This window comes from Centropristis striata, chromosome 11 (assembly GCF_030273125.1).
Source record: "Centropristis striata isolate RG_2023a ecotype Rhode Island chromosome 11, C.striata_1.0, whole genome shotgun sequence".
Lineage (NCBI taxonomy): Eukaryota > Metazoa > Chordata > Actinopteri > Perciformes > Serranidae > Centropristis > Centropristis striata.
Genome location: NC_081527.1, coordinates 14,493,896 through 14,516,721, shown reverse-complemented (window position 1 = coordinate 14,516,721; position 22,826 = coordinate 14,493,896). Strand labels below are relative to the sequence as shown.

The following is a 22,826-nucleotide window of genomic DNA, read 5'->3' as shown; positions in this document are numbered from 1 at the left end:
AACGGCAACAAAGATCACTGACAAAGCACTCAAACCCCCCCCACCCCCCACCTGTTAGAGAACAGCAGCCCCCTACCCACTTCAGTCTACAGCTATTGCTTAGATCACAGTAATTCAAACGCATATGTGTGTGTGTGTACATGTGCGTATGTGCATTTCTATGGGTGTTTGTGGATGACGGAGGATTAGTTCAGTTCACAGGGATGCTTTGAAGGGATGCCATGAAAGAGGCAGCCAGCTGGATCCTTTATGGAGGCGATTCTGCAACTTCTGACGTAGTTAACCCTGCTGGGGTGTGCTCCAGACCTGCGTGTATGGATCTGACTGTAACCACGGGCCTGGTTGACTAGTTATTGATGCAGCCGTCCTTTAAATCGCTACACAATAAAGTGAGAGGTAAATACTGTGTTGGGCATTATAGTTTGGATGTTTATGTGGGGTCAGGGAGTCGTATGTGATGCTTGTGTCGGTCCCTAAGAGACGTGAGTTATGTGATGCTGAGGTTGGGAAAAGGATCTGAATGTGGTGCTGATGCAGGTCCATGCTGAGAGCCAGTAAACATTGTGGTGCTGGTGTAAGACCAAAGTCTGAGTTTGGGGATAATATGATGCTGGAGTTTTTATACTTTATAGGGAAAAGCATAATGCATTTTTGTATAATACAGCAGCCATGTGAATGTGTGCTGTGCAGACTTCCTGATATAGCCTGATTGACCTGTTAGACCTGTTAAGGGGCTTCAGGGCAAACATTTATTAACTCCTCACATCCCACCCTCAGTGTAGACCTTCTGTCGCCTCATCCAGGAGGCTATAATTCACACAGTAGACCAGTGTTACTCAACTTACGGCCCGTGGGCCAAACAGGGTGCACTGCTGCGTGGCCCACTGACCATTTTCTTATTCACAAGGAAAATAAAATTGCTTCTCATTGGGGTTTTCTTGTACTTTTAACATGAATAAGGGGACGGACATCTACGACTTGTGTATAAGGATTATTAGAAAATGGCTATTAAGGCTCCTTTATTTTTATTTTTTTTTACTGAGTGTATGATGTTGTAGTGAAGGGTTAGGGGGCCATCAAAATAGAGCTTGTCCATCAAAAAAGAAAGTGAGGAAGGATCAGAACCAAGCCCTGATTGTCCATAAAACCTAGAAAATACCTCTGTGTACACCTAAGCAAATTCCAAAGAAAGATAAGTTATGGGCCTTTTAATGTTTATTAATTTTATCTGATGAAACTTATGAATGATTGTTGACTTCCAAGTCACATGATTGGGACTCAGGTCAGACTCAAGTCACAAATTTGATGATTTTGAGACTTTTGAAAAGACTTGAAACTCAACATGGATTTCAACACCAGTGACTTGTGATTTTGCTTGGACTTTGACCCCAAAATACTTGATACCTTGCCATTTTTTATGTAATGAAAATGCAATGTCAGCACTATTTTCTTTTGTTTAAGTTCAGTCGCACTGGTTTTAACAAACAAATACATTTTCAAAAGGCATGATTTTTGTAAATTTGATTTAATATTAGCCCACTCTGTTGTTGAAATGCCACTACATTCAGTGAAGAGCTTGTTTAGGACCTGTCTTGACTTGGGACTTGATTTGAGACTTGAAATTTGCAAAATGAGGACTTGGCCCCCCTCTGCCCTGCAGTAGACTGCACATGGCCTCAGGTTCATTGCCTTTTAACACAAGGTCCCACATTAATAACAATTAAGGACCCACATTAGTTTATATTGTGATTTGGTGTTACAAGTTCCCATACAAATTTTCAGTTATTACCAAACAAACAAACCAAAATGGTCAACATGTAGTAAACCTTGGACTTTTGAGGGCCCTGTGGGGGTCTCGGGTCCCAGGGCTGTTGGATTGCCACCTGTGCCCGGTTGGCAAACCAGTCTTGAATTCTGGCAGTCTCTCCCGGTACATCAGTTATGCTCTGATTGTGCTGTATGCTCTTCCAACTGATGTTTGCCCACTGTTTACTATGCAAAGTGACTTTGTTCTTGTTGTTTTGTTTTTTTAATGGTTTTGGTATTACCAGATCCCATGAGCTCATCATAGTAAATAAAATCATTGTGAGTCCTGACCTGAGGTTGCTGGTCTAGGTCTTTGTTGCATGCATGGAGGCAGTTGGGATGCTGGTGAGTGTTTTGGGGAACCTGTTTGATGCCTTTATCTAATTCTTTATAGGTTCATTGTTACATGGTGTGTGCCTGTGTGTGTGTGTGTGTGTGTGTGTGTGTGTGTGTGTGTGTGAGAGAGAGAGAGAGAGAGAGAGAGAGAGAGAGAGAGAGAGAGAGAGAGAGAGAGAGAGAGAGAGAGAATGAGTGTGTGTGTGTGTGTTAGAGGGGATATCTATGCATGCTGGTACAGTCATGGGTCAACCGGAGGAGCCCGGGGCCCCTGACATGGTCGTCCCGCTTTGGCCCTTGGTGGTCAGTGGCTTACATGATGAGATCCGGTCGCCCTGGTATGCCGAGGTGCGCATGCCCACTAAGAGGACGCAGCGGCTCCATGTGTGTTGAGGCGCATTATTTGGCAACAGACGCGGCAGTGGGGAGGGCCGAAAAAAAGAGGATATCCCCTGGATTTAAAAAAAGCAACGATTTATCGAGGTTAACTGCAGATTAAACATTCCTTGGTCGACCATCGGTGAAGAACGGGCGACAAAGCGACCGAGTAAGTTGACTGAGGTGAAGCTGAAGTTTTTTAGTGAGTGGATCGAGGGGAGCCTTTTATTCGGAGTCGTCGAGAGGAGCCAGGTTTTCCTCCACCTATCTGTGACGATAAAGAAGCTGATGGGCTGTTGAAAAGTAACACTTCTCCGCAGAGCCAAAGGTTGAGCACTGGGGAGGAGAAGGGGGGGCTCGCTCAGGCAAAGATTATTTAATTTTACGTTTTCTTACGAGTGCCAGCTTGTAACCATGATCCCTGGACTTGATTATGTGCGGTAGAAGTCGTTAAATGAGGTAAGGATTATAACGTTACATCGCCAGTGGCTCTCCGGCGGCGGCACGCTCAGTCCTTGGGCCGGTCGATGAAATTTACGAGTTCCGATTCGGTTTTCTCTCCGGGAGGGGACACCCAGGTAAACAGTCCCGGTGAGAGCTCATACAGCCTCACTTTTAGGGCAGTGGGATAAAAGTTTGTGCCCGCTTTTTGAGCTGATGGTTGTCCCGCATCGGGGATGCAGCCAGGTCAACGATTCGGGCTCGGTTCTGGTGGTGCGGGTCAGGATGTTGCTGCGCCCGGCTGGAGGAGTTACTCCACTTTGGCATGAAGTCACAGACAGCCGCTGACGTTCAGACGTTAACCTTTTATTTCCGACCTATCGTGTTTTTGTTTGTGTCGATGTTCGCTAATGTTAGCTCGCTAACTAATAACACGCTCACCTCCTCTGAGGCGGTGTCAATAATAATAAAAAAGCCGGCTAGTTGCACATGTACTGTGGGCTGGGTTTAGTTTTTAAAGGGCTGAGTTTGCTTTGGATGGTGTACTGGGTGGTGTAACGTTAATGGTGGACGCTGCTGCTCGCTTTAAGCCCCTTGGCACCAGTGTTGGTTCTGCTATCTGGTAGCTAATCTTCCTACTTCTCTCTGTGACAACCGTAGTCTTCCTCCTCTTAAAGCTGAACACACACACACACACTCTGACACACACCGCACACACTCCCTCTCTGTCTCACCCAGACAGGCGCACACATACACTCTCACGCGCACACATTTTTCCAGCCACCACAGCCATACCAGTTTGCAGCGCTTCAGGACAAAGCTGTGGCTCCGGATTTCTGCCATCAAACCAGTTTAAACTAATTTGTCCATTGTCTTCTCGTCTGTATGCACTGGGATGCATTTAGGAGCTTTAATATGTAATGATTAAACATGACGGAAGCCGGTGTGTTGACAAAGCCACATGCAGCATTTTGCATCGCGTTATGAAGACACTCTTTTAAGTTTATTTGTGCCATTTAAAGACTTTAAAGTCTAATTTGCACTTGTGATTAAATTTAGGTTGAGATTAAACAATGTTTTATTACATAATATATATACTGTCTGTAGGTATTTAAAATGAACTACTTTCTCAGCTGCAATAATAATGATCTGGTCTACAACTTTGAACTGAAGTATGCTCATAATCAGACAAATACAGAGAAATACCTTCATGGCTTTAAGTAGTTAAATTTATTATTTACTGTTTGGAGTGCCATGATTCTCCAAATAAACATTTTGATTAGACCTTCAAATTTAAGGTCACAATTTGATTACATTTTTTATTTAAACTTTTTTCCTCAGCACTGATGGCTATGCTATTGTAACACTATAGAGAAGAATCTATCACACTCAACAGATAATTAGGGTTATACCTGATGAGTGTCATCCACAATTTAAAATTCTTATTTAAAAGATAGGCTATAGTGTCAGATGTGATATGACTGCCATACTTTTTTTTTTTAATTTCCCACACTAAGGCCATATGGTCAAGTTTCAGTACATTGTTTAAAATGTAATTAATAACAATTACTTATTTCACCAGTCAATTGAACAATATACTGTAGATCCTGCTTTTTTGATCATTTGAATGATCATTTGATCATTTTTTCTTCAGTGTATTGTGATCCACTGTAAGGAGGCTTTATTGCCTATTTGTGGAGATCTGGAATTAACAGTTCATGTGAACAAAGGCTCTCTTGAGTGTTATTTGCATGTTAACAATCTGCTGCATGGTTGCATTGTTTATGACGTGTCACTGTGAACAATATACAGCTTGCCTTTATAGAAACACTGGTCTGAAGAGAGGAGAATGTGTTGCTTTGACACCAGCACTACAGCTACCTGTTGAAGTTGTACATCCACTGGTTGTTCTATTCACCCCAGAGTGACTGTATTCATAGTAGAAATATTACAAAACTGAGTGAGTCAGTATAGTATGAGTGTTCAGCTTTGTTGTTTTCCAGAAAACTGTTCCAGTGATCACACACTGGTCCAGAAAAGTTGTGTAATCAGCCACTGTTCTGGAAAGGGTCGTCTGCTGGCCACATTTTAAGCTGCTGCACATGACTGAAGGGGTCACAGGGCAGCTGTTTAGTCAAGCCTCCATGACTTCATCAAATATATAGGCAGCATTTTGCTCTAATTGCCTTTTTCTGCCTATTTTGTGGACACAGTGGTGTTGGTTGCTGCATAAAGCACTGACATGTTAAGAGTTGAGCAAACCCGTTATGAGTCCACAGCTATTCAAAGACACCAGCTTAGTTATGAGTTTATTTCTGCAATTAATGTCAAATATGATGTTTGCAGATTGTCATCACCATCATTGTTTTTCTGACAGATGTTACCAGATAATTGATAACAGTATTTGCCGCGTGCAGCAGTTCTACAAGGTGGTGTGAACGCGTGGGTGCACAGTTCTCTGGAAACCCTGTGCAGCCGTGTAGAAATATGTTTTCACAGGTTAAAGGTCTGTCAGTGGGTAAATAAAATGCTGAACACATGCTGTATGTGCAGCCAGACATCAATGATGGCAGAGAGTGCGGCTGCCGAACTGAGTGAAGGGTGATTGAGTGACTGATGGTTGACATGATCCACAAGTGACTAAATAAATAACCACCTCGGGGCAGGAAGAAGAGGCACTCAGCAGAAAACAAGACAGGTGTAGATAAACTGTGGATTTGGATGAGCAGCACCCTGATAGTGGTAGCAACCTGATATCAGAGTAAAGTATTCTGCCATGGTGAAAGCTGCACACACTAACAAAGAGTCAAGTACCAACATAGTGCAATATGATAATATGGTGATTACTGTGATGTAATTACACTCCAAATGTTACTTAACTTATTAACCGTTTTCATCACCCTTGTAGAGCAGTGGACAAATAATAGCAATAGTGAGATATTAAGTAATAACTTGGATCAGTTTTTCTTTTCCATGCATATATAACTATCTGCATTATCTACAGTAAGTGTACTGTTGGTTAAGGAATCTTTCATGTATATAAGAGCCATATTTACTCTAATAAGTTGTCACATCTTAATGATACGATGACAAAAACATTGTTTGTAACAGGATCAGTGTTTGATCATTTTGTCATGTGGCCTGATTAAGGAATGCACAATGGCTGCATTATGATTGCAGAAGTGATGTCAGTAACGATTTTATATTAATATCAATATTGATTAATCTGTCGATTTCTAGAAACTTTTTTTATTAATTATTTGGTCTATAAAATGTCAGAAATTTGTGAAAAATTTAAAAAGTTTTTCAAAGTCCAAGGTGATGTCTTTAAATGTTTTGTTTTATCAGTTCAAAACCCAAAGATTTTCAGTTTAATGTGATATCATGAGAAAAGTAGGAAATCTCCATGTTTAAGGCAATTTAAAACAGCATTTTCTGCCTTTTTTGCATGCAAAATTAATTTCACAATTAATCTATTCAAAAAAGAATTGACATTTATTTTTCTGTTGAACAACTAATTGTTTATCAGCTAGTTGTTGTAGCTCCATCACGAAGAAACTATGATAAATATTAATTTATATGCAGTAATATTTATTGCACTAAACCATGTTTCGCTACAGTTACTTTACAAAGCAGCATCAGCTAAAAAGTATTTCTTACACTGTTGTGTTTCACGCAAGTTCATATCATGGCGCATACCTCCACTAGTGTGTGGTTAATTTCCGTTTTACAGAAATATCTCCCAACAGAAAGAACTACTGATGGAGAACTATTGTTGTGATAAAATGTATGAAAAGAGAGTGACGTACAAAGGCAGCAGCCTAACAACCTTAAGGACACCTCACCACACACCGTACAATGATGTCTTTACAGTGTCGTTAAATGCTGTTTGAGGATTTACATATTATTTGAATATTTGTGTATGTTATTGTCTAGCCAGATAATTCTGACAATCATCCCACGAAACTTCCGTAACCACGTATGCTGTCTGATAAAAGTGGTATAATATTGAAATTAACAGTGTGGCTCTTTATCAGGTTATGTGTTCTTGTGAGCAGTTGGTTTATTGGAATATTTACTTTTTGTATGTAAAATGAGTTAAAAGTGTTAAGTTGAGTTTTCCTTTTAGTTCCAGTTGCCTGCAGAAGTTTTGCACTGGTTGCATGTGATGTCAATTTCTTGGGTGGGTGGGGGTGTGATCCACTCTGTGTGTCAGTGTGTGTGTGTGTGGGCTTGATGGAAACGTGTGTAAACTGCCATGGAGATGAAATGTGAAACCTGTCAGCCATTCAGATCCCCTGTTACAAAGATAGGGTCAGTGTCTGTGTGTGTGTGTGTGTGTGTGTGTGTGTGTGTGTGTGTGTGTGTGTGCGTGTGTGTGTGTGTGTATGTGTGTGTGTGTGGGAGTGGGAGTGGGTCTAAGCATCATTTCACAGCCATACGCATCAGAATTAATAGCGCCATCACAACTCTCTCCAGCACACACACACTCACACACACTCACACACTGTGTAATGGCCGTCAGTGGAAGCTCTGCATCTGCTCCAGCACCTGAAGGGTTAAAACTAGCTTCAGCTTCTCTCTCAGTCATACATACACACACACACACACACACACACACACACACACTAGCAGACTGGTTTCAACCGGTTCTCAGGAAAAGTGCTTTGTGTCCCACTGAATCCTGGGAAGGGTCATGTCATGTGTGTCTCAGTGATGTCAGAGTATTTAAAAAAGAAAAAAAAAACTTAGTCAGCTCTCTGTTATCAGATGATTGCTCTGCATGCTGCATTGTGACTCTGTATGTACACTGGATATAGGTACTTCATGGACATACTGAGTGTGATTTATGCTCGTCGTCATAATCATTATGAGTGCAGGAAGAGAAGGAGTTACAGTGTGTGTCACTGAGAAGTAGTAGGTTGTAAGGGTTAATTGTAGTCCTTTTTCTTCCTAAAAAAACCTTCACAGCTTCCTGTAGTGCGTCGCTGGGCAGACTGAGGGCCTCAGCAAACTTGGCAAGATCAGGCCTCGATTCTGTAACATACATGCAGAAATATAATTCACGACATAATGGTGCTGTGGTTCTCCTCTGTGGTCATCCAGTAAATAGCAACAGTCTGAGTCAGTCTCTGAATGTCACTTGTGCTTTCTGTTTGAGATTCTGAACTTTGAGCGCAGGTCGTCTCTTGCAGCACGTGTTTACCTTCCACATTTGATAATGGCCAAAGTCATTTCAACAAGCGCATGTACACCCATATTAGTATGCCAATTTTGAGTCTTATCCTAGTTTCGATCTTTATCTCGATAAAAGTCGTAAACCTCATTATTCAAATCAACAGGGTCATAACTGTGTCCATGTTTCTGACCGTCTGTGTGCATGTGTGTCTCGATCCCTTCACATCTAAACCACTTTGTGTCATTTCTGCACTGATGGAGTCTCCTCAGCAGCTGAGGATAGACACAGTCATACTTTCCATTAATTTTCAGCGTGTTGACGGTCATGACATCATTTACCATCATGCTTTTTGTTTTTCTGGAAACAGGAAGACCGGATAAAGTGTTCACATGCCAGAGTAGTTTCTAGCAGAAAACCTTGGGCTGGGGCAAGATTTATTCACTTTTTTGAAAGACATTTACTTGCATTAAACATACTAAAACCTGATGGTAGTAGTGCTCATGTAAAGCCACTCAATTCATGTTCTGTGCATGTTTAGGGTCTGGGTTATGTTTTAAAAGTACTTTAAAAGTAATGTCAGAAGGCAGAAGTGTTTATTCGTGATCCATATCCACACTCTGGATAAAAAGCCATAAATAAGAAGCGAAAAATGTTTAAATATAGGGATGACGGTACTCTCAGTCTACCCTCAGAGGGGTTCGCTGCACACAATAAAAGTGTCAGAAATGGTTGCGTAAAGAATGAAAAAAGACAGTTGGAGACATTGCTCTGGGTCAAGTAAAAGGACACTAGAAGTGGGAATCAGCAGAGGCCCCATGATACAATTTTATCCCGATACTTGAGTCACGATACAATATTATTGCGATTTTAAGCATTTTGCGATATGGTGAGAATTGTGATTGTGATATTGTGATTGATCTTTTTAGATGCATTTTGTGTCCATAAAATTAAATTCAATCAAGAATTAATTTGTCCAATAAGAGAAAATTCTCACTCTGTTCATCTCACTTCAGTCTTTTATTTCTCCACAATGAGAGTCAAACCTACAGACTGACCCACAAAGTATTCAGTCAAACTGAACTGAACTGATATCAAACATGTATGGACGACAACAACTGCAGCACAACAACTTCCAGACACTTTTGCCTATAGGTTCCTTAGATCTTCTAGTTCCATATGATACCAGTATCTCCAGTATATTCCTAAAAGTGAGCCCGCTACAGCCTCTGGGGGAAAAAAACGGCAAAAATCCTGACGATACACTAGAACACTAAATATTAATACCTGGCGGCCATGAATCCATATAATATTGGCACGCAAAATATCGCGACACTGTGCTGTATCAATTTTTTTTTTCCCCATCTCCACCAGACACATGCAAAAAAACCATAAACGCTAAACCCTGGATAAGATCAAACCCTTCTTATCTTGTCGAACACAGTTCCGCCAATTTCGAAATTATATTAACTATGCAGGTGTAAGAAGAATGTCTTATCCTGTGTATAAGGCTGTGGTTGACTGACACTGGCACACATTTCTCTTCTTATTGTGACGATAATGGTATAGTGTCTATGATTCATAAATGGTTCTAGGCCATTATCCAAACCATAAAGATAAACATGTATCGACCCATATCCGTGTGTCTCCTCTCTCATTTTTGACCAGACACTGACTCACCAGACTCCTGTCCTGTTGCACTGCACATTTGAGTGCACACTCTGTCCCCGCTTAGCTGTCGAGCTGCTGTATCTCTGCTGGCATGTCGGCATCTGCTGGGATTCAATTTGTTGGACCGGGGGGCATATGAGACTGTAGTGGATCTGGTGCTTTTTTGGTGCCTGACTCGAGAAAAAAAAGGTTGTTTATACACAAGCTTTTTGAAATGATTTAAAAAACATATTTTCTGTTGCACACATGCATTACTGAAATACTTGGATTCATGGATCATTATGAATCTTTTAACAAAATTCATGCTCCAGTTAATTCTGGATATTTCCCAAGTGTCTTCACTCTGATTTGATTATGATGTTGTCATGTTTTTGCAGCAGTTTAAGTCTCACTGCAGCATTTTTTGGTGTCACCCCTCTTCCAAAAGACCTTGTTACAGTTGAGTGATCCTCCAGTTTTTGCACTGAACATTGAGTACTCACTGTGCACTCCCATCCTTTTTTTTTTTTTTTTTACTCACATGTTTTTTCGGTTTTCCCTTCTTTTGGTTTTTGGTTGAGACTGACATTTTGGATAATTGGATGTTTTGAAATTATACTTGAGTCAACATCTTGGTCATGTGACCTTCCTAATCCCACGTGTTTTGTCTGGGGGCCATTTTAGTCACCCTGTGTCCCCTGCAGATGATTCAGGGTCAGTTTTGTCGACTGAAGTTCTGAATGACAGGCCCGAAATCACAACCACATGTTCAGCTAGAGTGGATAGCTTGATTTATTATTATAATAGCTCTGTAATGTTTGTTTGTTAGATAATGTCGACATCACAGGGATATAATATGGCATCCAATCAGAGTTTAAAATAGTCTTTTAAAGTAGTATGCAGCGCAGTATTGTTACAAATGTCTGTAATTTAACTTTATTTTGAACACATTGCTGGTGGTTCCTCAGTTGCTGAGAGCTAAATGAACAGACCTTTGGTGGCCATGTTTTTAATTTCATTTACTCATCTAGCTCTCGTCAGATTTCACATGAATATAGGTACAAACTGCATTTAAAAATCTTTGTACTTGTCCTTTCCCAGAACTCCACACTTGTTTATAAATGACTGATAACATGACTGACATTTCCGCTGCTTTCGACTCTTCCTCTTAAGCTGCTGTTTTAACTTCTTTCAGGATTAATTTAGAAATTAAAAATGTAATTGCATTTTGGGTTTAAAATGCAAATGCTTGGAGTGACGACATGTTCAGTGTTTTTAGTTGCTTTAAGCCTCTCAACTTCCAATTTAACTTGCCCTTAAAGGGGCCCTGTGGAGTTTTCCTACGAAAAACAGTTATGTTTTAACTTTCGCTCGACCCTTCAATTCCTTTAGTTGTGTGAACGTCTATACAATATTTAAGAGATTCACTTTTTGTAGAATTTAAGGCTGCATTCCTACCAAATCAGGTACTGCTGCGAAAATGTCGGTCCACCAATTTATTTACTGTAAACTAGTGCAGTGCCCGTAGGAAGTATGTATTCGTTAGCATGCTAATCGTGAGATAGCACATTACGCAGTATGCTGCACTGAAAGTACATAAAAATGAACCAAATTAGCTGATATACTATATTGCATGTAAGTATCTCATATCAAATGATTATGGGCATTACGCTTAGCAACATAAATGTCATCCCTGAATGACAAAATAATGCAACATAAGAAGTTTATAAAGCTCAATCTACGCTTAGCATGCTAATCGCGAATAACAGAATTTGCACATTACATGCAGACCACTACAACGTCTGCAACTCCATAAAACACTTACTTTTCATAAGGTACGCACACCATCCAGCACATACACATTGAACATTGATAGTCGCTGGAAACTATTTGAATATAATTGGAAAATCGAACCTTGTAGCGAACTTTAAAACTCCGAAAGATAGGTAGGCTAAATAGATTTACAGATGAGATGAGTCAGGCGTGGAAATCCAGAGTGAATTGGGTTACTGACCAGGTGTAGGCCTATCACACAATGGAGCTCCCCTAAAAGGCGTCCGATCAAAAACAGTGCAATGCCGAAACACTTCCTATGTAAATAAAGATATTTTGAAAAATTAATTCAAAAATCTTCGAAATTGAGGATGCACACCTTTGTGCCGTGCGCAAGCCACATACGAAATCTGAGGTCAGTCTGACTAATGGTCAGCAAAATATGCCCTAGACACACACACACACACAGATGCTTCTTGCTTTTATAGATAGATGTGAGTAGCAGGTTTAGGCTGCAGTGTTGAGGACCGAAGGGGATGCCGAAAGCAAACGTTCATGGACCAAACAATGTTGTGTCCTCGTTTGGTTTACAATCCTGATTCCCAAAAAGTTGTGACGTTGTCTAAAACATAAAATAAAATGCCGTCACACTTCAGTGGGTCAACCTGTGCCTCTTATCCGCGGGAAGACTTTCTGTATTGAATAATTGTAGAATTCATTTCGATTAGACAAGACCAGTCTGTGAATTTGTGTTCATCTGGACAGTAAGACTCTTTTAGTCAGCGGCTTCAGAGTAAATAGGTGTGCACCAGAACAGACCCAACCCACACAATTATAAAATACTTAAGTTGCTCTGCTGCACTTTTTATTATCTATATTTTTACTTCCAATGTAAGAATTGAGTGCTTTTTAATGTTTTATTATGTTATTTTTTATGTCTGTTCAATGTGAAGAACTTGGTGCCTGCAATTTATTTGTTGTAAAGCACTTTGTACTGCATTTCATGTATGAAAACTGCTACACAAATAAAGTTTATTATTATTATTTAAGTGACAGTCCCACATGACTGCATAACCTTTGAGTAATCACCGCAATGGCTGATTTGGTGTGAATGCAGCGTTACATCTGAAGACGCAAGCCACGTGTTTACAGATACAATTTTCTCCAGATAATTTAGCCCATTCTAGCTCTGTTGTATTTGGTACCATTTTTGTTATCAAGCTTTTCAATGTACAACAAGACAGAGGATGAAGTTTTTTCCTCCTTTATCTGCAGGGGATGTCTGAGGAGGCTGTCCGCCAGACTCGCAGCCAGAAGAGGGCGCTGGAGAAGGATGCTGCTCCCCAGTCGATAGAACCCTCTGAAGTTGACAATGAAAGCAAAAAACCTAAATTGGACCAGACTGAACCCACAACAGGGGAACAAACTGAACCTGAACCCAACCCTGTTCCGGCACAGGAAGATGAGAGCCGAACTCTGGTTGGGTCAGAGCAAGAGAAAGAGCAGAGCCGGTCGCCGTTACCTTTAGCGCCATCCTTGGCCTCTCAGCCTCTAAAGGAGGATCAGGAGCGGACCCAGAAACAACAGACATCGGTTGAACCCGGCTCAGACAATCGGACTGACTGCAATGACAAAGCCAGCAAAGTGAGGACAGAGCCGGCCGTGGATACGAAGAGCCAGGTTCAACTGGCGTCCAGTGACATGCTGGCTGCAGGCGAGGTGAAGGCCACCATTAAAGTGGAAGTTCAGACAGGAGAGCAGCCCGTGGACATGAGCACCTCCAGAGGGTGAGAAACTGTTTATAGTAAACTTTCTTCAGCTGTGAAGTATGTGCCAAAACGGTAATGATGTGAATATACAGGAAAGAATGAAGGCTTCTTGTTCAGAATTTTTGTTGGGGGTGGGAAAAAGTCACTTATTATGATCCTGATGTTCTTTAAAATGACTAAATAGGAGGGTGGAGGTGGAGGGGGTGGGGGTGGGGGTAGTTGTCCTCAGAGGGGATGTTTAACTTATCTGTAGTTAATCTTAAACTTTATCTTTTAGTCTACCTCCATTTTCCCCCCACTCACCACCTGAACCCTAAAAAGTCTCCTCACACAAAATGAAGCCGTGTGTCACAAACCGGTTCCAGCCGGTTGTTGCCATGGTTTCCACAGTGGAAGGAACAGTGAGGGCAGGGGGGAGGAGGAAAAGTGAGTGTGTCACGTGACGATGACTTTGAGGTCATGTGACTTCTTTGGAAGAGTAGTGATTAATCCACAGGAAGTGATGATGGCGCTAAGCCCTGAGGAGAGACTAATACACACACGCACACACACACACACACACACACACACACAAGGAGAACGGCGAGGAGAGACAGACCTCACGTTGTCATGCGCTGACTTTAACGACTTCATAGGAATACATAATCTGTGCAACCACAACACCATCCTTGTTTTTTAGAGCAGCATAACTCATGTTCTTCAGAGGTTCACTAGTGAAAGAATTTAGGTAATCGGCTCTCATATATGGTCCGCAGTTCAACTAGTCGCTTTGCTTTGAGGAGCTATGTGTCTTATATGTACATAATTGAAAGTGATTTTTTTGTAAACAGAAGTAAAGGGTTGATCCGAACTGCCTTCAAAATTCCCACTTGCTATAATTTTTTCAGCATGCTTTTGAATGACGTATGTAGCCCAATACAGGTCATCCACAGATGACTCAGACAACTGTAATGCGCTGCCACAATATCCTGTTTCAACAGGATATACGTGCTCTCAAACAGCCGTTGCATTGTGACTGAAAGACCTTAACTGGACCTTTAAGTTCAGGACTGTGCTGTTGATGGAATAGCAACAACAGACACACAGGAGCTGTGTGGAGAGGTGACTGGGCTTTCTAGGTTATAGTGGAGGGGTTTGACCCCCAGTCATGACTTCTGACTGTGGTTAAGGAGCAGATCTCCATTTAATACAGACGCCACTAATGGATGCTAATATTTGAGCCAGATGAGCCGCAATTCTTCATTTTAAACAGCCATAAATTGTTCTTAACCTCAATACTGTTGGACCAGTTACAACAGACTCATAATGTGCACCTAAACATAGTTCAATCCAAATAACATTTTTATAAATTCCAGTTTTCGAAATACCAAACATTCTTATTTGGCTAAATTTTGTAGAAATGTATAAAAAAACAACAACAAATAAATAGATTATTTTCAGGTATATTGTACCTATTTTTGTTGCATTTTTTCCAATTTTTTTGTATTCTTCTTCTATTCTTTATTTGTATCTTTATTTTATCACATTTTTTGCACCACTTGCTTTTATTTAGCTTCATCCTGTTTTTCTTTGTTTTTGTTATGCAACAAAATAATCCGGATATACTGAGATCTATTTATGTCCAGCAGTATAAAAAGGGAGAAGCGACCTCCGTCCCCTGAAGATGACGACGTCATCATCTTGTCAGATAATGACTCCCCCAGTCCACCGATGAATGGATTGAGCCATTTCAAGGAGCTCGACACTGACCTGCTCATGGTGAGTACACAAAGCTATGGATCATGCTGTTATACTACCGTGATGGATCCTGAGACACAATTAAGGGAAAATATATATAATATCAATCAAAAAATAAAAAATATATCAAATATCAATACATATATATATATATATATATATATATATATATATATATATATAAACTTCCCCCAGTTGATTACTATCAATTATTGTTATTAAGACATTTTTTGTGGTTTTCCATAGGGTTATATTCAAGTATGCAAATGAGGCTTTTTCTTTTTTTTACCACTGTTTTTATTGAGATTTAACTCCTATACTACACCAATACAATTCAGCACCTTTTCATAAATACAAAAACGTTACAGAGATGCAACATTCCGGTTCCACCCTAAGGTATAGATTACAGTAGTACCTGATCGATTCGTAAATAGACATCAGATTTAATAGAACTGTACCCAAAACAACAAACAAACAACAAACAAACAAATAAACAAAAAACAAACAATCACAAATCTCTCAGACAAAATTTAAGGTCCTTCATTGTTCTGTGTTGTGTTGTCATATTAGCCACCGTGAGAGGTTTACAACAGTTAGTGCTCAGTCGTCGTCTTCTACTAAATCCAGCTCTTTCACAAACATTTAAAAGATCCCCAAATCTTCTCAAACAAGTCTGGTTATTTTTTCCAGAGGTTGTTCATTCAGGTAATATGTGTGACCCGTGGGAGAGGATCCTAGAATAAAAAGGGCAGGGTTCATCAAGCAATCTTATGAGATAACCTTTTCGATTGCTTTTTTAACTTCTTCCCAATAAACCTTGATTTTCTGACATTGCCACATGCAATGAAATAAAGTCCCCTTTTCAAATGAGGCATTTTCTAATGCTAACTTTTGGTGATTGTAGAAGAAATCTACAGACACAAATTGAAAAAGTGTAGTTAAATAAACCTCTTAATGTGTATTTTGGATGTTACCTTTCACTAATCTGAGAGAAGACGTTATAGAGGCAAAATAGCATCAATTCTCAAAGCTGTCCAGTGAAGAAAATATCAATGTTTTGCCTGTAGCTTCTAGTCTTAAATCACAGCCTAAGCCTTGGATATATATGTATTTTATGATACTTTTTTTGTGTCTGTGGCAAGTTGTTGGGGCTTGGTTTGCACAAGTTATTTTCTCATCTCAAAGATGTAAGTGACATGGTGTCGCAGATAGGGCTTTTTTGTTCCACAGGATGCATGACTGTAAGTTCACAGTGGTGTAAGTGCTCTTGCTATCTGTTGAGTGTAGAAGAGCAGCCCCGAGGAGAGGGAGCGCATCATTAAGCAGCTGAAGGAGGAGCTGAGACTGGAAGAGGCCAAGCTGGTGCTGCTGAAGAAACTTCGACAGAGCCAGATACAGAAAGACACTCTGCAGAAGGTAAACACTGCTAACACATCAACACAGAATGAGTCGCACATCCTCACAACACAGACTTCCACTGCAAGCATCCTGTTTATTGTTTAATGAATTTCTCTGTTTCCTTTTCAGCCTTCGGGTCTGTCCGGCTCCTCTGCTCCTCCTCCTCTTATTCGAGGAACAATTACAAGCAATAAAGGCTCTCAGCAGGTTAGTGCTCTATGACACATGCACTTAGGCACCTTCATACTGTAGCCTAGTTGATGCTGTTTCTAATGGTGTTTTTCTCCGACCAGATTTTGACAGGCAGGAGTTCAGGCACGGTCATCCCTCCGCCGCTGGTGAGAGGAGGGCAGCAGGCGTCCTCCAAACATGGCTCCCACATCATAATGCCGCCTCTGGTCAGAGGGGCGCAGGTGAGTCACAGGGAATAATTTTAACAACATTATTAACATGCTAATTTATTATGTATTTTGTCGGGGTAAGTATAGCTTTAGTTGTCCCATATTACGATTGTTTTTCATTCTTGAGACAATCTGCAGGGAATTAATCCCACTTAAACTTAGAACTTATGATCTCTCTTTGCGCCTTTCTCTCTCTGTGTGTGCCCTTTGCCTCGGTGCTTTTGATGTCCCTCCCTTGTCCTCCACTACCTCCGTCTGTGATGTCCCTCTGTGTCCTCCCTCTCATCGTGCTGGTTAGCCCATCTCTGTATCTCCACAGCAGATCCAGGCTCTCCGCCAACAGCAGCAGCAGCAGTTGGCTGCCTCTGGAGGCTCAGGCTCAGGACCCCCTCCACTGCTGCTGGGCCCAAGGACCTCAGTTCCCACATCCCACGGCCAGAGGACGGTCCACTCTGGCCTCATCCGAATCGGCAGTAGCATTAACACGCTGGTCAGTATTTCACGGGTGCTTTCAAGTAAAAAAATGGCGTCTTCTGGCCCTTTACCCTATCCTGTGCACAAGCATAAACAGTTGTGTGTCGTCCAAGCCACTTTGTTTGTTTCCCATTTACTCAGTCAGGGCTGTGAGCAGTACACACACACACACACACACACACTAAGGAACGGATAGCTTGTGGTCCCTGCAGGGATAATCACTGAATTTAACAAATGTATTAGATAATCGCTGGCTCAACCTCTTTTTTTAAAGTGAATTTGAGTGAACATAAAGTGACTAAAGACTTCAGGTTTGACTTAAAAATGCATGCTTTTCTATTAACAGTTAGCCTAAAAATCTCAGGAGGTTAATGTTTCTTCATCATTGTGCACAACAAGAAACTGTAGCAAACCCCTTTATGAAAACAAAGCAAAACTGGTCCTTATAGATAAATGTATTCTAAGCCTTAATAATCATAAAGTAACCACTGAATTTTACACTTTTGTAGCAGTGCAATTCTAGTCTTTCTCGTTTTGCCAATTTTATTTTGAAGCTTTGATAAGGCTCAGACTGTCTGATCAGTGTTCTTTTGTCATTAAACACCTTGCAATTAATCAACAGTAAAAGCCCTTAGGATACGTCTGTATTACTATGACAAACCAACAATATTCTGACATTTACACCTGTTGTTCTGCTGATTTTCAAAGGCTTCAACATCCAGTATGAAGAGCTCTTCCTCAGGAAGCGGCGGTGTGTCCGTGGTTAGCATGAATGACTCTCCAGCCAGCCGCCAAGCTGCTGCTAAACTCGCCCTGCGGAAACAATTGGAGAAGACCCTGCTGGAGATTCCCCCACCCAAGCCCCCTGCCCCAGAGTTCAACTTCCTGCCCTCTGCAGCCAATAATGAGTTCATCTACCTGGTGGGACTGGAAGAAGTGGTGCAGAATCTGCTTGATACCTTCCACAGAGGTGTGTTGCTTTTCTTTTTTGATTGCTTTTATAAACATGTTTTAGAGGTAAAGTGATTCACAGACAACCAGTCGATCAACAGAAAACTAAAGAAGCTATTTTGTGATATATCTCTGGGCTGCAGTAAACTATGGTGTGCTTTTTACACATCTACTGCTATTATTGAAGAATATGATTGTAAGATTCTTCCATTATGTAAATGAATAATATTTCAATTGTCCTACCCATTTGTATGTTCATGGCTTCAAATTATTGTCTTGTTTTGATTAAGTATTGGAGTCCGGACAACGCCAAATTTGGCCCAGGACTTGATATCTGTTGATCATTGTTGGTTTCTTTTTTATAACTTGTATCAGCGCTCAGTCCCTTTTCAATCAGTGGCTCAGGGTTTCCCATCTCTCCCCATCCAGGAAAGACAGGTGCAGCACTGTCCAAGACCATTAACAAAGACCCCTTCACCTGCACCCAGTGCAAAACCGACTTCACCTGCCGCTGGAGGCAGGACAAGGCGAGAGGCGGGGCAGTCCTCTGTGAACACTGCATGTCATCCAATCAGAAAAAGGTTTTGAAAGCCGAGCATACCAATAGGCTGAAAGCCGCGTTTGTCAAAGCACTGCAACAAGAGCAGGAAATAGAGCAGCGCATTTTCCAGCAGACGTCTTCAACAATCTCCCACAGTAGCTCCTCGTCCTCTTCGTCGATGAAAGCAGAGCAGCTGGTGTCTCAGCAGCTGAAGCAGGCACACGCCAGAGCATCCTCCCTCCATCACATCCACCAGGCCAATCGAGGAAACATGCTTCACCATCACTCCAGCAAGCAGGTTACAATCAGTTTTTATCATAAGAGTGTTATATTTTCTACTTTCAAAATGAATTTCCCCTTTATGCTTGCATCCGTGATGTGGTTGTTTTCCAGAAACGGTCAGAAATCATTTTTTCCCAGCCATATTTTTATGATTTACTCTTAGTTATATATTTTAACCAGATGAAGAATTTAAGTAATTGCACTTCTGCAACTTCTCAGAGAAACAGGTTGACCAAACATTGGCAGCAGCTCGGCTCCAGCCCCCCTAAAACCTCCTGAACAATTAACACTCAAGCAATTCTAACCGGGACAAACTGACTGCAGTGACGATGTTAATCTCTGTTTCTTAACTCCATCAGGGCTCCCAGGGCCAGCTGTCCCATGGTGTCTCTTCATTGGGGGTGAGGGGCGTCCCCCACTCCTTCTCCTCCTCCTCCCAGCTGCAGAGTGCAGTGGCGGCTGCAGCTTTGGTCAGCCGGCCAGGTAAGAATGCCCACGTTTCCCACCGCTCTGTCCAGAGTTCAAAGGTGAGCAGCAGTGGAATCGCCGGCGGCAGGAATATCAGCGGAGGTAGTGCCTCATCCACTGCATGGAAGAAGCAGAGCAACAACAATACAGGTAGACTCACATTGATAGCAGCCTGCCGGCTGACATCAGCTCTCTTTCAAATTCCTGTCTGGTCCAAAAGCAATCCTTCAAAACATCCTACGTCCAAATTTCTCGAGTGTTAAGGAATCTTATACAAAGGTTACCTTCTGGTATAATCTCAAACACTAGAAGCAAAATAAAATACAGTAAAGTTGGAAATGTTTTCGGACAAGGCAATCCCACTCTCCAGTTCTCCCCCTGCCAGTCATCTCAGTCTTCCTACTTTAGTCCCTCAGTTTGGTGGTTTATTATTCTTCCTTGGGTGTCGCTAATAAACCTTGGAGTAGAAGTAAAGGCTGCACGATATTGGAAAAAAACCGGCATTGCAATATTTCTTATGCAATTACATATTGTAATATGAAAAAATTGCCTACAGTACAATCTATCTGGTGCACTTTGAGATCAGAATAAAACAATTGTTCTTGTAAACAATTTGGAGTTCCAGTAACCAATTGAAATATAAACACATTTATTGTGATGTGTGAATCGCGACGAATCAGCAAAAAAGTCACACAAACAAAGCATGGAAACAAGATGGGGTCCATGTTTCAAGATGGGAGGGTTGGTGGCATGCCGAAGACCCCTCACACACTGAGGACAGTGCACCATGGTCCAATGCCCACCAAGTCCTGGGCCTCGAGAAGCTGTGTGGTCCAGGCTCTTGAAAGCAGATCTAGGCTGCTAGGCTGCACCGCCACAGAGGAAATGCACCTGGTGAGGTCCAGGTAGAGGTCCCACAATGGGATCCTACACACCAAGCGGCCATCCCTGACCCACCAAGTTGAGTCCCCAGGGCCCCGAGTTCACGACCCCACCCGTTGAGAAAATTTTCAATATTTTCGTTTCATCATGCAACTATGGACCACCTAGACTTAATTAACAGGAAATGCCTGATTAGTCACAGATAATCAGAACCATGTCACTTTTCCTTTTGTATCAAGCAGCAAAAAAGGTTTGTTGCATGACGTGTTTGACTTAAATTGCCTCACTTGACATCTTGTGATGTGACTATTGCACAAGCACACACTGCAATGTCCAAACTGAAATGATATATCGTGCAGCCCGAGTAGATATTCTATATTCTGTCTGTTTTCCTGTTTCTGTCTTTGTGTTGTGGGAGCTCGGGTGGCTTTATAAGTCAAATCATACAGATTTTTTCTCTTATTCAACTCAAGAGACATTAAACTGTCAACATGCTGCTTGTTCCACACCTTGACCTGCTGCTCTGTTGCATGTTCACAGGAGTCACCATGGCCTATGTGAACCCCAGCCTGACTGGACACAAGACGTCAGCCACCGTCGACGCACGTCAGAGGGAGTACCTGCTGGACATGATCCCCTCTCGCTCGTCGATCTCGCAGACTGCAAACACGTGGAAATAATTTAAACAGTACTGTAGTACTACTTAGGTTTTGTCCAAGTTCCTCAGCTCCAATAATATGGTCAACAGCACCCCCCGGAGGACTGTTCAGCAAATACAATCTCTCAAAGTGAAGAAACGTTCCTTCTGTACCTTTTGTATGATTGTGTTTTAGTTTTCTTATGTTCTGTTGTTTATGTTGAGATTTGTTGTTATTTGATAATTGTGCAGAAACAATGTTGATTTGATTGGGGCAAAGAAAAAACTAATACTTGAAGGGCTTCCCCCTGGGTACTTCTGTCCTCCAGACTGGGTGGTTAAATGATAGTGTTTTAAAAGTGTATGTGTGCATCAAGTACTTAGATAAGAATAAGTGCTCTGATCTGGGCTAAAAAGCCCCTTTTGCCATGATTTGGGTAAAACTGACCCAACCTTTTAACACTTGAATGGTTTTAGTCATACCCAAGAGTTCACATTCAACAAAATATACATTTATTTTAAGCAAAAACGAAATAACTGAGTTGTAAAATGTTCAGTACACAACCCCTGTAATACCAGGTTTGACTTAATTTTGTATTTACAGTAAGTTATTTTGGATTTTTTTTTTTGCATTATATTTCAGTATATTGTGGTTTCCACAAATAAAAAGTTTCTTCTAGTTTTATTTCCCCATTTACCAGCATGCCTACCCGTAACCCCTCTGTTCATTTTGCACCTTAGCTGAAGAAGCATGGTGTCGTTACTTAATTCATCTGTAATTACCATCAATTTGCTTATTTTATATTAATGTCAACATTGTAATTATTTTCGAGTGTTTTGTCATTGCTGAGAAAATGCAAATTCTGAAGGAGCTGAGTTTGCCACACTGGAGCCGGAGATCTTGCCTCAGATTATTTCAACTATAATCCATACAATATGAGGCGTACATGTAGCCCTGAATCAGTTCTTAAAGGGACTGTCTCCCAGCTACCAAGAGCCTGGAATACACAAGATATATTTATCTTGTACCCCTCACCATATTGCATCAATTCTCTACTTCCCAATTTTAACTGCATTGTACAAACTTGTGTTAAAAGTTATTTGGTTTACTTTTTTTCCTAGCTCCTAAAGAAATAATAAAAAATATACATTTTAAACACTTGTTTCATTCATTATGTGTAGATGATATTCCACTGGCAAACAAAACATTATGGGACGGCAGGTTGTCAGATCGATGCCTGGCCAAAGCAAGTGACTGCAGTGTTTAGATCCAAAGTCAAAACTGAAGAAAATGAACCACAAATACAAGCAACAAGGAAAATGCAAAAGTTAAGTGAAAAGATTAATTCATAAAGGTGGAACAGATATCAATCTGAGATTAAAAGGGATGAAAACAGGAAAGGCAGGTTGGCGAGAAGGCAAACAGCCCAAAGGCAGCCGTGTCCTTTTCAAGTATGTGTGTAATGTGTTTTTACATTTACTCAAGTACGAAGAACAATTTTAAATTAATACTAAAATTCTGTTTAGATCTTCTACTTCTTGTGTCGGAAAAAATACCATCAAGTAATCAAAAGGGATCTTTCTTTATATATTCAGATTGAAATGCTGAACAGGGTACGAAGTAGTTAAAATTAACTGTTCTTTAACAATCTATGACATTGCAATAAGGCTTGTGTGTAAAAGTAAGTGACAGTTTCTCCAGCGGTATTAATGAATTCATCAGGAA

The 22,826-nt window shown here is 41.1% G+C and overlaps 1 protein-coding gene across 8 annotated transcripts; it reads left to right on the top strand.

The window, feature by feature from the left end:
- The first annotated feature begins 2,543 nt into the window (after positions 1–2,543).
- On the top strand, positions 2,544–22,257 carry LOC131980037 (transcriptional repressor p66 alpha-like). 8 transcript variants are annotated; one of them, XM_059344173.1, is made up of 12 exons: positions 2,577–2,689; positions 9,806–9,997; positions 12,836–13,347; positions 14,955–15,087; positions 16,354–16,482; positions 16,594–16,671; positions 16,758–16,877; positions 17,164–17,355; positions 18,048–18,309; positions 18,720–19,129; positions 19,473–19,731; positions 21,004–22,257. In XM_059344173.1, the coding sequence occupies exons 3-12, from the start codon at positions 12,839–12,841 to the stop codon at positions 21,141–21,143; spliced, it is 2,232 nt and encodes a 743-aa protein (XP_059200156.1). In that variant the 5' UTR covers positions 2,577–2,689; positions 9,806–9,997; positions 12,836–12,838; the 3' UTR covers positions 21,144–22,257. The 8 variants fall into 8 exon arrangements, with proteins under 8 accessions (XP_059200158.1, XP_059200160.1, XP_059200159.1 ...); XM_059344174.1 differs by lacking the exon at positions 2,577–2,689 and adding an exon at positions 2,943–2,979; XM_059344175.1 differs by lacking the exon at positions 9,806–9,997 and having other exon boundaries at positions 2,544–2,689; positions 14,958–15,087.
- Positions 22,258–22,826: the final 569 nt, after the last annotated feature.

Excerpts from the sequence above, each read along its gene's own strand:
- LOC131980037 (XM_059344171.1), top strand. The coding sequence starts at position 12,839 with ATGTCTGAGGAGGCTGTCCGCCAGACTCGCAGCCAGAAGAGGGCGCTG. Across the intron at positions 16,672-16,757 it reads GCAATAAAGGCTCTCAGCAG|ATTTTGACAGGCAGGAGTTC; the intron begins GTTAGTGCTCTA and ends TTCTCCGACCAG. Across the intron at positions 16,878-17,163 it reads CTCTGGTCAGAGGGGCGCAG|CCCATCTCTGTATCTCCACA; the intron begins GTGAGTCACAGG and ends CGTGCTGGTTAG.